This window comes from Myotis davidii, unplaced genomic scaffold (assembly GCF_000327345.1).
Source record: "Myotis davidii unplaced genomic scaffold, ASM32734v1 scaffold199, whole genome shotgun sequence".
NCBI lineage: Eukaryota > Metazoa > Chordata > Mammalia > Chiroptera > Vespertilionidae > Myotis > Myotis davidii.
Genome location: NW_006290680.1, coordinates 4,090,956 through 4,104,092, shown reverse-complemented (window position 1 = coordinate 4,104,092; position 13,137 = coordinate 4,090,956). Strand labels below are relative to the sequence as shown.

The following is a 13,137-nucleotide window of genomic DNA, read 5'->3' as shown; positions in this document are numbered from 1 at the left end:
GCACACTGCCCTGACTTGTGGGGAAAGTTCATTCTCAGGAGCCTGTGGAATGGGCTGGAGTGTCTTCCTAAAGGAAAGCACTCCCCGTTCCCCGTTCTCCACTGCTCACTGCTGCGCGGTCTGTGTGCCTCCACTAATGAGTATGGCTCCCTGTGCGCTCCCTTGATCATGCCCATCCCCCTGCCGGGGAACTGGAAATGCTGGTGAAGTCGAACACAGGCTGCCTTGATCTTCACCCAGGGAGGTCCTGGTTTCGCAGTTTGGCTCAAACTCCTCAGGTGCCAAAACTATCGGATCCCTCTTCTGAGCCAAAACAAAGCAGCAGCTCTGGAAGGCAAGCAGACAAACCCTGGCTCTGACTCCTTTCAGAAGCTGAAACAGCTCCTGGGCTCAATGACAAAGGCCTGAACAGCATCCTTCCTGGGCTCTGAGATGCTTCTCTAGGGGAGCTTGGCCGCTCCTACTGAAGTCACCTAGACAAAGGCAATGGGATGGAATGCAGTTTCAACCTTGGAAACTTGGTGGGGCTGAGCAACTCATTTCTCTCTGTCTAGCTGTTCCCCCGCCCCCCTTTTAAAAAAAAACTCTTTGGGAACTAGGAAAGCCTCTAACTAATTTTCCCATCCAGGCAGATGGGTCCTGAACCTCTACCTACATTAGCCACCCCACTTGTCCTGTTTAGATCTTTTCAGCAATCCTGGTCACACCATCACTGTCAGACGGAACTAGAGGCAGCCAGGGGTGTGCATTTTGACACTTTCAGCTAAGCCAGGTCCTAGAGGATCCAGGGTTAGTATCTATGGTGAAAAGAACTTTCCCTAGAATTGGCACTAATGAGGTACCTAACTTCTACCAACAACTTCTCCAGACTTTTAAAGTGCTATAAAGATGAACAGCTTATTTGCAAGAGACTGGCCTTTGAATTTCGGTGCACTGTTCACTTACACCTTGCCTGGTGGCCTAGTAAGTGCACAGAGAAGTCACACACACAACACATAGTACTTGTTACTTTAACATCATCGTTTACATGGAATGAATAGGAAAGGAAATAGGTCAAAAGCCACGAGGTGAACCACTAATATGACACCCGGGCAAAGGCTAAATTCTTGACAGGATGAGTCTAAAGTATTGAAATGCAGAACAAACACCCAGCCTGGCTGGACAGATTAAAGTGTGCCCATCCACAACAAAGAGAGAAATTCCGTGGGTTTGGGAGGGCAGGGCCATCAGAAGTGACCCAGCAATAACCTGCCCTTTATTCATTTCCAGAGACCAAAATTTCAGAATCCCAAGTAACTTAACCATTCCCTGCTGCCAGCTTTACAATATACCACCAGAATCTCAGGGATGGAATTCATACAAGATCCTGGTCATCTCACCTGCCTGCCCTCACAAAAGCCATTCAAGTTTAACCCTCACTACAAAAAGGAGGTTGGTATCACTGAGTTCCAGGACATACATACTTGTTTCTTTAAAGGCAGGCCAAATGGTGACTGACACATGCCTCTTGGAAAGGCTCAGGTGTAGCACGGAAAACAGGATCCAGCCACATGCATGTAGGCAGCGGTTCTCAACCTGTGGGTCGCGACCCCTGAAAATACATCCTGCATATCAGATATTTACATAACGATTCATAACAGTAGCAAAATTACAGTTATTAAGTAGCAACGAAAATAATTTTATGGTTGGGGTCACCACAACATGAGGAACTGTATTAAAGTGTCGTGGCATTAGGAAGGTTGAGAACCACTGGCCTAGAGTGATATCCACTTATCACTTTGTTGTAATTTTTCTGGACCCTTTATCATGCATTTACACAGATAGGGAGATGATTAAGAATGTACTGTTTATTATTATAATTGTAGGCTTTTTCTGTGACCTATTTTTAAAGTATTCATATGTAATTAAAGCATAGTGATTAATCACAAAAACAATATGTAATTATATATGTGTTTTCCGATGGTCTTAGGCGACCCCTGTGAAGGGTCGTTCGACCCCCAAAGGGGTCGCGACCCACAGGTTGAGAACTGCTGTTCTAGGCGGAAAAGCAATGTCTAACATCCAATAACTAAATCAAACCCCAGAACCTCAGCAGCCCAAAGGGCCCTATGTGTCATTTCATTGAGCATGCATTAGGAAGGTTGAGAACCACTGGCCTAGAAAGATGACACTCTAGACTAGACACAGTGGTTCTCAACCTTCCTAATGCCCCGACCCTTTAATACAGCTCCTCATGTTGTGGTGACCCCCAATTTCATTGTTGCAAATTGAACATAATTAAAGCATAGTGATTAATCACAAAAACAATATGTAATTATATATGTGTTTTCCGATGGTCTTAGGCGACCCCTGTGAAGGGTCGTTCGACCCCCAAAGGGGTCGCGACCCACAGGTTGAGAACTGCTGTTCTAGGCGGAAAAGCAATGTCTAACATCCAATAACTAAATCAAACCCCAGAACCTCAGCAGCCCAAAGGGCCCTATGTGTCATTTCATTGAGCATGATTTTACAGATGAGGAAACTGAGGCTCACAGAGGCCCACGTCTTATCCATGGCCACACATCTGAGGCTGGAGCTCAGGTCTCTTAATTCTTAGGCCAGCATTCTTTTAGCTACACAGGCCTGGCCTCCAGTATTTTAGATTGAATAAAATTGTATATTTCTAGGACCTTGCATGATTCTATTGAGAACCAGACTAAGGCTTTACGGATTTGGGAAAACTAGTTTCTACTGCAAGATTCAACCAATGAATCCCACAGGCGCTTGAAGTCTTGGCTCCCAAACTTGATCAGGAAGTCCCTGGTCAAGCTGCTGACGTCCCGCTGTGTGCCCGATTCAGATAAGGTGCTTTCCAAACCCATGATGGCAACAGGTACCTGGGCTAAAAACTTGTAGATTCCTGATGAGCAACTGAAGTCTGGAGTTAGGGTTCATGTGAGAGACACAAACTCCTAAAGTCTCACATGTGGCCACCATGCAGGCTGGACCCAAGTGTTTCATAGGAGTGTGCTGACTGGCTAATTGGGTTGTTTTCTCCTGAAGATGGGATCAAAGTGACTTTGGTCCTCATTCTTCCTGCTTTGAGATGTTTAAGAACCAGAAACAACTTCCATATTAATGGTTGCAAACTGGTATTCCACAAATTTGGGAATCACTGGGAACGTTTTCCATGTCTTCATGGAATAATTCAAGTGATCAAGGGCATGCCCTTTCGCTCACGCTCAGCTTGTCCTCCATGCTGCGGCTTAATTACAAGGAGCAAGAATCCATGGCACCTAAAATTCTCCTGTGCCTCCTCAAAGAAAAAAAGGAAAGGACTGAAAGCTGGTGGTGCTCACAAGGGACTGGCTAATAGCAGGAGTACAGCTGTGATTTCACAGCCCGCATGGAGTCATCACACTGCGCTTCTGAGGGCAGCCCCTCGGGCAGCAGGGCCCGCCCCAGGATGCTGTCGCAGGCGGGGACAGGCTGGCAGAACTCTCTCACAAAGTCCTCCTCCGAGGCCAGCAGCACCGCGTTCCAGGCAGCAATGTCCAGCTCGCCAGCTGTGCCCCCGTACTCCTTGGGGAGAATACTTTTTGGAAGGTTTGTGTGGAGAGAGTTCAGGTCAGACCCGTGGAGGAAAAACTAGAGGGGAAGGAAATGAAAACACACCTGGCCTTAGGTTAATCAGTAATTCACTCACCTCATTCATGCCATGTGCTCAAGTATCCTGAATGAATAAAGGAATGGATGATGGCAGCTCTACCCCTCCAGTTCCTTGAAAAGCTTGAGGATTCTTAATTTTCTTTTCTTTATACCAAGTGCCCTGTTGGCTGCTCCTAGAAAATATACCCAGAATCCAACCACCTTACTGCTACCCTAATGGCACCATGCCACCATCGTTTCTACCCAGACTCCCACAACACCTCCTTCCTGGTCTCCCTGCTTGCACCCTTGTCCCACCACAATCTAAGCTCATTTCAGTGATGTCAGATCACGTCACTCCTCTGTACAACTGTCCAGTGCTCCCCTCACAGACTAAACGCCAAAGGCCATATGATCTAGCCCCCGTTACTGCTCTGCCTCCCCCTTCTCCTGCTTCCCCGCTGCTGCTCCTCCAGTATGCCAGGCGTGCTCCCACCCCAGGATTGGGCTGTTGCTGGTCCCAGGGATCTGTAAGGCTCATTCTCTTCCCTCTTTCAATTCTTTACTCAAACGCCAACTTCTCAATGACGCTACCTCTAACCACCCTATTGAATACTACAATCCTTTCCCCCTTCCCACACTCACTAACTTCTTTCACTGCTTCATTTTTCTCCATTGCACTCATCACATTCTAATACCAGGTAACATATAATCCGTTGTCTATGTCTCCCTAGAACAGGGGTGGGGAACCTTTTACTGCCAAGAGCCAGTTGGATATTCATAACCTCATTCTCGGGCCACACAAAATTATTAACTTAAAAATTAGCCTGCTATCTTTGGTCAAACATTCATTTGACTCACCCTATTGCCTTGGCAGGGCCAGACCAAATGATTTTGTGGACCTTACACGGCCTGTGGACCAGACGTTTTCCACTCCTGCCCTAGCATGTAAGCTTCCTGGGGACTGAGAATTTGGTCTATTTTGTTTATCTAGAACATACTCCATGTAGTATTTGATCAATATTTTTGAATGAATGAATGAACATATGAAGGACCAAAGGAAGAAGATTGTGGGCCACAGATAAGGCCATTTCACAGGTGTGAAAAGAAGACTTGGCCCAAAGGCTGCTTTGGAAAAAGCAAGTTCCAAATAGGAGCTCCAGGAACCAACACCGGCCCAAACCCAGGCGTGGAGGCCGCTGAGTTAGCGGTTCTCAGACCTAACTGTGCGTCAGAATCTCCTAGATTTTAAAAGCACAGACTCCTGGGCTGTACCCCTGAGCTGATGAATTAGAACCTTCAGGGAGCCCAGCTGGTGTGGCTCAGGGTTTGAGCGTCGACCTATGAACCAGGAGGTCATGGTTCAATTCCTGGTCAGGGCACATGCCAGGGTGGTGGGTTTGATCCCCAGTGGAGAGCATGAGTGTGCAGGAGGCAGCCGATCAATGATTCTCTCTCATCATTGATGTTTGTCTCTCTCTCCCTGACTTTCTGAAATCAGTAAAAAAAAATTTTTTTAAAGTCTTCAGAAAAAGGACTGGGGATCTGGATTTTAAGTTCTCTCCCTTGCAATCTTGAGATTCTGTCTTTCTGTGCTTCCTCTTTGGGAAAAAAAAAATATATATATATATACGTATATACATATATATGTGTATATATGTATATGTATATGTGTGTGTGTGTATGTATATGTATATGTGTGTGTGTGTGTGTATGTATGTGTGTGTATGTATGTATATATATATATATAATTCAAGTCCCAGTCCTTGGAGTGATCACAATGTTCCTAAGCCTAGGGAGCGGAAAACTACCACCCACCATATTTCAATCTCGGTGCTGGAAAAGGCTCTCCCATCTTTTCAAGTGTCATTTACCTGTTCTTAAATAAGAGTTAAGCTAAAAGCTCACCTACCTCATAAACCTTGAATTATTCCACACACTCTACACAGGACTACAGATTAGGTAGATGGGAAGGCTTAAATAGTATTTTGAAACCCAAGGAGCTGTAGTGAGAAATCTCCATAATTCTTCTTCACCACCTGCCCAATGACGACCCTTTTCCATGTCCTCTTACATGTAAAATATGTTGGTTTACAATGCTCAGCCCAGGATATGAAAAAGTCTGATTGATTACAGAGCAGGGAAGCTCTTAGATAACAACCCTGGCTCTGCTCTCTCTATTGTCAAATGTTATATTCTTATTCATCTCCCCCTCACAGAAAGGACTGTTCACTGAACTTTCCAAATTAATAGTCCCAGGGCAAGAATAATAAACTAAGATAAGACTACTGATGTCACAATTAAATTTATAGATGTCACCAATAAGGAAGCAGAAACAAAATTAAAGTATCTTTAGTAGGATCATCACACTTACTCTGTTTGCTATTTTCTCCTTCAGAAATGGTTTTATGATGGCAAAAATGCCTTTAAATATTCGAGGTTCATTCACGATATGGACCGCTTTTATCCGAATGGGAAAGCCATCCTGTGGGGGAAGGGAAGGGGATGTTAGAACATATGGAATATTTGCAAACTGTCAGTTACCACAGCCTGCCTCCCCCAGTGAAATCTTCTTCAGTCTGGTCTGATTCTCAAGGTCTCCTCAAAGAAACACAAGTAGGGGCAATACAGGGAGGTAAAAAGTGGTCTGAGCCTATGTGGATGGATCTAGTAAGTATCAGACCTTCTGAATCAGAGTTGCCCAAAGTGTATTCCTCGGGATGCTACCAGGTGTGATGTAAAAAAGCGTCCAGGTAGGTAAATGAGTTTGAGAAGTAGCAAACTAAATATAGTCAAACAGATTTCCTTTAACTGCAGGACTGTTCAGAGCCTTAAATGTAAATGTTTACTGTACAGTGACATTCACAAGGAAGGGACTTGCTTTACCCTATTTCCCAAATTTATTTAACCCTGGAATTTTGTCTCTCAGATCATCTTACAGGAAACAATAATCTAAACTCATTATGCTGACCCTGACATCTACATGGGATTTAGCAGGAGGCATCAGAAGAGTGGACGCCAAGGAAATCCAGAGCGCTGCCTCAAAGCCAGAATTCAAACTTCCAATAACGACCAAATGTGACGTGGATGTTTACATACCAGCCTGGGGCACCGCAGGGGCCTCAGACACATGGAGAACTGTTCTGTCTCTGGTCCCCACAGCTCACAAGAGCCAGCACCCACGGGCTGGGTCAGAATGAGCTAGGAGTCAAGCCAGAGAGACCTGGGCCACACGGTATCTGCTAGGTCTCAGTTTCCCCGGCGACCGAAAAAGGAAAGTAATTCTTGACTTGTCTATCTGAAAGGATTCCTCGAAGCACTGAATGGGTTACGATGACCGTAAAGTGCTCTGCAAACCATTACACACTGTGGAGATATATAAGGACCCGACGGTCTCAGTGACTTGTGCTCTGAGACACAACTTGAGGGGTGACAGCATCGGGCCAAACAGTCCAACAACGCTCCCCACCCCGGTCCCACAGGCGGCTGGGCAGCTCTATCACCTTGGGCAGAAACATAATTTCTCAGTTTCATTTGTTAGGAGAATTTCTCCTCTGTCTTCTTGACCAAAAAGAAAGAGCAAAAAAGCATTTCTCTGGTTTTTGGAGTCTTGTCCGAAAGCTGATTTTGCCTAGATTAAAGGTACCTCAGAAACTACTGGAGACCCTCAGGGGAATGAGTGGTAAATAGATCTTTCAATGCTTTCGTATTTTTCTGATTGCAGGAGCCGGAAGTGGGGTGTGCGTATGACATGGGTAACTGGACAGGGCCCTGGGGAAGCCAAAACAACAGAAAGGCACACGACAAATGGAGGCCATACCTGAAGGATGCCAATCACCTTTTTGGCTATAAAAGGGCCAAAGTGAGATGCTTTTGATAAGCTCACTCCTTTGTAGTCTGCAAGAATTACAATTCCATTCACTTGGGTCTCTTCAGATTGAATGAGCTTTTCCAATGTCAAGTATATGACTCGGATGTTTTCGGTGATTGGATAGCTGCTCGGTATCCATCTGTCTAAGGTCATAAGAGATGGTCAGTATGTTACATAAATACATACAAACAACCAGACAGGCTAAGATTGATCTCTGTGCTAAAACTGTCCTTTAAAAACAGAAAGGCAAGATGATATTCTACTGGCATGGCTCTACTGAGGTTAGGAAATCGGACACCTTCAGCAGCAGCTGACATTTCTTAACTCCTGAAATGGAAATTGCAATTGTGTTGAAGTCAAAGTGTGAACTCTGAAGTTACACCTTGGGCAAGTTACTTCCTTACTCTGAGTCCTCATCGCCTCATAAATAGAATGGGATAACAGGACTTATTTTATTTTTATTTTTTGCTAATCCTCACCTGAGGATATTTTTTCTATTGATTTTTAGAGCAAGTGAAAGGGAGGGGATGGGAAAGGGGAGGAGAGAGAGAGAAACATGGATGTGAAAGGGACACATCAATTAGTTGCCTCCCACATGCACCCAGACCAGGGCCAGGGATCGACCTGCAACCCAGGTACGTGCCCTTGATGGCGCATCCCTTGGGTGCGCAGGATGATGCTCTAACCACTGAGTCACACCAGCCAGGGCAATAGTACTTATCTTAATGGACATCTGCCATCAGATGTGTCCTTTTATCTTCAGGACACCACCCTGATTTTCCTTGGGGAACCACCTCTTCCCATGCTAACCATGCAGTTTGGGCTTGGTTCTGTGAGACGCTCCTGTCTCCTCAGACTAAATCCTCCCTTTTTTCGTAAGCCGGGTTGAGTAGGGTTTGTTATCTGCCATCGAAAGGCCTTGACTAACACATGGAGGGGATAAAAGGGAAAAGGAAACGGGGTGAGGGGCGGGACAGACGCATCCCAAACCGGGGCTGTGCACAAGCACCCCACCACAGCCTAGGGCAAAACCTGGGCGGATGCAGAGGATATGGCAGCCCCGCGGGTCCGTGTGGGGCAGCACGGTGAGGAATCCGGAAGCGAGGACCTCTTTCAGGGCCGACGGCTTCAGGTTCTGGAAGACCTCGGGCCAGCTCCGCCTGCAGCTGTGGTAGTTGATCAGGAGCTGCAGGGCCCGGTCGTAATCGAACTTGCGGGCCCGGAGGAAGCGCAGCAGGAAGGCGTCGTCCAGAGCGGTGCGCAGGCCCGGGCACTCCTTCCGCACCATGTCTCGGAGGGCCTGCGCATCTCGGAGTCTCCACTCCGGCTTCTCCTGCAGCTCTTCCCTGGCCTTGGCGACCAGTTCTTCCGTCAGCGAGCACACGTAGCCAGGAGGCTTGGGTGCTGGTGGCAGCTCATTTTCGGAAAGTGAGGCCACAGAAGGGCTAGTTCTCAGAGAGTCACTTTCTTCTGACATTAGCTACCAGGGTGCCTGTCAAAACAGATGCCCCAAGCGGAGTTAATAAAGTGCGGCCTTCTTAACTGGTCATCTCAAACCCCAGGGCAGCTGATGCGGGGGGATTAGAACGTTTTTTGTTAAGCCAAGTAACTTCAGAGCACTGGGTCTCAACTGGGGTGGAGGGGTGACCTGGATCTGAAAGGCTGAATTAAGTTAGAATCTCCACAGGGGCACCCAGACCTACAGCAGGAAACACACACTCCTCACCCAACACCGTGGTTTTGCTCACAGATGTATGCATGGATGCTCGATGTAACTCGTAATTAAAGAAATGTGAATTAAAACAACTCTGAAATTCAGATGGGCAAAATGCAAAATGGGTACTCTGATATGCTTGCTGTTGGGAGAATAAGTTAGGTAGCCTCTTTGGAATGCAGTTTGTCATTATCTATCAAAATTTAGCCCTGGCCGGGTGGCTCAGTTGGTTAGAGTGTCGTCCTATACACCAAAAAAAAGGTGGTGGGATTATAATGGCAAAAAACTGGAAATACTTTACCTACTAGCTGGAGGCTGGTTAAGTAATATCACCATATGAATGGAATACTATTTAGTCATGGAAATATAAGCTGAGGGGGAGGGGGGGAAAGCAGTCGCAGAACAATGTATATAAAATAGTTGTGTTTGACCAGCAGGTGTGGCTCAGTGGTTGAGCATCGACCTATGAACCAGGAGGTCAGGGTTCGATTCCTGGTCAGAGTACACACCTGGGTTGCAGGCTCCATCTCCAGTAGGGGGCATGCAGGAGGCAGCCAATCAATGATTTCATCATTGTTGTTTCCAACCCTCTCTCCCTCTTCCTTCCTCTCTGAAATCAATACAAATAATTGCGTTTATGTTTCTAAAATATATACATACATACACTTGTCAATACACCCAAAATTTCTGAGAAGAGATACAGGAACTGTTGCCAATGGTTCCCAGAGAACAACTGGAGAACTGGATGTTTGAGGCAGGGGAGGCTTTTTACTGCACTGTTTGAATTTTTTTTACCATATGCAATGTGACTTATCATGGTGGTCATGAAATGGAACTCATCAGACCTCCTGCTGGGGTGACGCATAACTGACGGATGGCCCAGCTGCTTTCCCCCTGGATCCGCCATCCAGGGGTCCACGCTTTGCACAGACTGGCCCCCAGCCAATGACTGAGACATGGGACCCCTCTACCAGGTAACTCTCTGCCTCGGGGACTCCCCATCCGCCTGGCCAGCCGACCCTTTCATGGACCCGCGTGCAGTCGGAGACTTACTGCCCGAACCGCCTCCACAGGGCCAGCTCCCCTCCCTCTGTGCTTCATGGGCGTTGCTGCCAGTGGCTTTCTTGCGTGTCTAATCTCATTTTAGTTTCTGCTTCTTAGAAGGCCAGAACCAACACACTTATCAAGTGAAACGCAGAAACGAAAAACGGCTGCCTTAGATATTCCTAGAATAAGACAGCAGTAGGGCTGTCCAGTTCCAAAGCCCAAGCTCTTGTCCATGGGCTGCACTGAACCCCTGGAGCTCAAGGAAGGCAGGGACCACCTCAGAGGTCTCTGCATGTAGCCAGTCATGCGCAAGTGCCCGGCAGCTGTTGTGGCCAGGTTACTTCATTCCTTGCATTCTAGCCGCCAGCCCTACCCAGCCTTTTTCACTTCCTCCCAGAGGTGTTTTTTTGTCTTGTCACATCCTGTTTCCTCCAACTAATATGCTCTTCCTCTAGTTCATCACCTGACTGATTCATCCTTAAGTTCCAATTAGATGCCACTTCATTCATTCAACAAATATTGAGCACTTACTATGTGCCAGGCCCACTTCCAGGCACTGAGGACGCAGCAGTGAATATAAAATCCTGCCTTCATTGAGCTTAGATACTAGTGGCGGGGGGGGGGGGTGGTGGTGCTATAAGCAAAATAAACTATATATTCTCCATAAGCACTATGGAGAGGGATAAAGCAGGAAGGGGGTTGAATGTATCTGGGAACAAGAATTGCAATTGTAAATAGGGTGGTCATGGAAGGCCTCACCCAAGTGACAATGGAGCAAAGACAAAGGAGACGAGGGAGCAAGTTGTGTAGGCAGGTATCTGGGGGAACAAGGGTGAAGTCTGAGGCAGGAATCTGCCTGGCTTTTTCGAGGAACAGAGAGGCCGGTGTGGCTAGAGCCAAGTGAGCAAGGCAGAGAGTACTAGCAGGTGAATTTAGGGAGGTATCCACTGGACCAGCGCTTTGTGGGCCAATAAGGTTGCCCTTGAGTTTGGTGGGAGCCAAGAGGGTTTTGAGTCGAGTGACATGACCAGATTTATATTTTGTCTTGCAAATGGACTGGAAGGGGATGAGGATGGAAGTGAAGAGACCATTTAGAGGCCGCTGCACTAACCAGGTGAGAGAGGACGGTGCTTGAAGCAGAAGGCCTTCTCGGACTCCAGGTCGGATTACGAGCCTCCCCACAGCCCTCTGACATAGCACTTCTCCACGCCATTGTTGTCTGTAGGCAATTTGTGAGCCACATTCACAACTGTCTTGCTCATCACCTTAAACCCAGCACCTAACAGGGTGCCAGGCACACAGTCCGAGCTCCATAAATATTTGTTGAATGAGTTTAATCTGCGTGGCAGAGGTATGCTGAGCAAGGAATGGAACAAGCATAGATTCGTAGGATCCACCCTGGGCTCTATTTCCATGGGAGTTACCAACAGATGCCTGTAATCGCAATCCAGTGCTTACCCAGGAGGAAGACTGTCATGTCCACGTCCATGCCCCAGCCTCAGTGTCTTTCTCCAGCCCGTCTCCTAGTTTCCCACCTCTCAATGCATAGTAATGTCAGTCAAAACAAACCAATGTCCCATCATTCTCAGAACACCTCGTGCATTTATGATATTTCTGCCTGGAATTTCCTCTCCTTGTCTGTTCCCACCCAGACAACTCATCACGTTCCAGACCCAGCTTCAATGTCACCTCCTCTGTGAAGCCTTCCCTGATTCCCCAGGGCAACTCCCTCCAGTGTTCCGCAGCACCTATTTCTTTCAGAAACGGCAGTCCAGTGTTATGACATAAACACTCCTCAGGGTCTGCTTCACCAACCTGTCATTATCAAGGAATCACTGATCACCTACCCTATGAGTCAGGCACTGTGCCCACACGCACTGGGCATGCAACAGCGAACAATATAATTCTTTGCCTTAGGAAGTTTAACTTAGTGAAATAATGAAGCGATAATATGTATGAGCATTTACCATGCATCGAGCCTACCGTGGTGAATAAGAACTTTTCTTTTAATCTTCACTATATTTGGTGCCGGCTCTATTACTCCTCCCATTGTAAGTGGGAGGAAACTGCCCACTAGGATGTAAATTCCACGGGGGCAGACCATTTGCCTGGCATGTTCACAGATCTCCCCATTGCAGTGGTTCCCAACCTTCCTAATGCCGCGACCCTTTAATACAGTTCCTCATGTTGTGGTGACCCCCAATTTCATTGTTACAAATTGAACATAATTAAAGCATAGTGATTAATCACAAAAACAATATGTAATTATATATGTGTTTTCCGATGGGCTTAGTCAGCCCCTATGAAAGGGTCGTTCGACGCCCAAAGGGGTCGCGACCCACAGGTTGAGAACCGCTGCCCCAGTGCCTGGCCCTTGAGGGAGCTCAGCACCACCAGCAGCTGATGTGAAGGTAAGTACTGTGCCCAGGGGCACACACCCGGCGGGCTCTGCACTCCCCGGAGCCTCAGGCTAGTCTCCAGGGTCTGGGCAGTTGTCAGGCACGGAGCTGATGGGGGAACAGGGGGGAGTGCAAACCCCACTCGTTAGGGTGGAGCCATGAAGCTTCCTCACCTGAGTCCATCACCCTGTGAGCACCACCTTCCTCTCCACGCCACCCAAGCAAGGAGAGGTCAGGATGCCATCGCTCCTGCGACCCCACAGACCCTACGTCCGGTAGCAGCCTTTCGAGACCCCCACTTCCGGTTGTCACCCCTTCCCCAGGTGTCCCCATTGCCTGGGGTCTCTCTCCTCGGGTCCCCCACTTCCGGTTATCCCTCCCTCTCAAGGGTCCCTTCCCCCGGCCCCCAGGGCCACGGACGGGCTCGCGGGCACTCACCGGCCCGGTTACGGGGCGGAGCGCGGGGCAGCGGCGGCGGG

At 47.7% G+C, this 13,137-nt stretch overlaps 1 protein-coding gene across 3 annotated transcripts; it reads right to left on the bottom strand.

Annotated features, from left to right (window-relative positions):
- Positions 1 to 578: 578 nt before the first annotated feature.
- On the bottom strand, positions 579 to 13,137 carry TTPAL (tocopherol (alpha) transfer protein-like). Of its 3 annotated transcripts, XR_001513861.1 has the most exons (6): positions 13,097 to 13,137; positions 8,531 to 8,990; positions 7,448 to 7,641; positions 6,002 to 6,112; positions 2,877 to 3,627; positions 579 to 1,591 (listed from the first exon to the last, which is right to left on the bottom strand). XR_001513861.1 is itself a non-coding variant. In XM_015563932.1 (5 exons), exons 2-5 carry the CDS (start codon positions 8,973 to 8,975, stop codon positions 3,349 to 3,351), a joined length of 1,029 nt encoding a protein of 342 aa, XP_015419418.1. In that variant the 5' UTR covers positions 8,976 to 8,990; positions 13,097 to 13,137; the 3' UTR covers positions 2,342 to 3,348. The 3 variants fall into 3 exon arrangements, 1 of the variants encoding a protein (XP_015419418.1); XR_001513862.1 differs by lacking the exon at positions 13,097 to 13,137 and having other exon boundaries at positions 8,531 to 9,027; XM_015563932.1 differs by lacking the exon at positions 579 to 1,591 and having other exon boundaries at positions 2,342 to 3,627.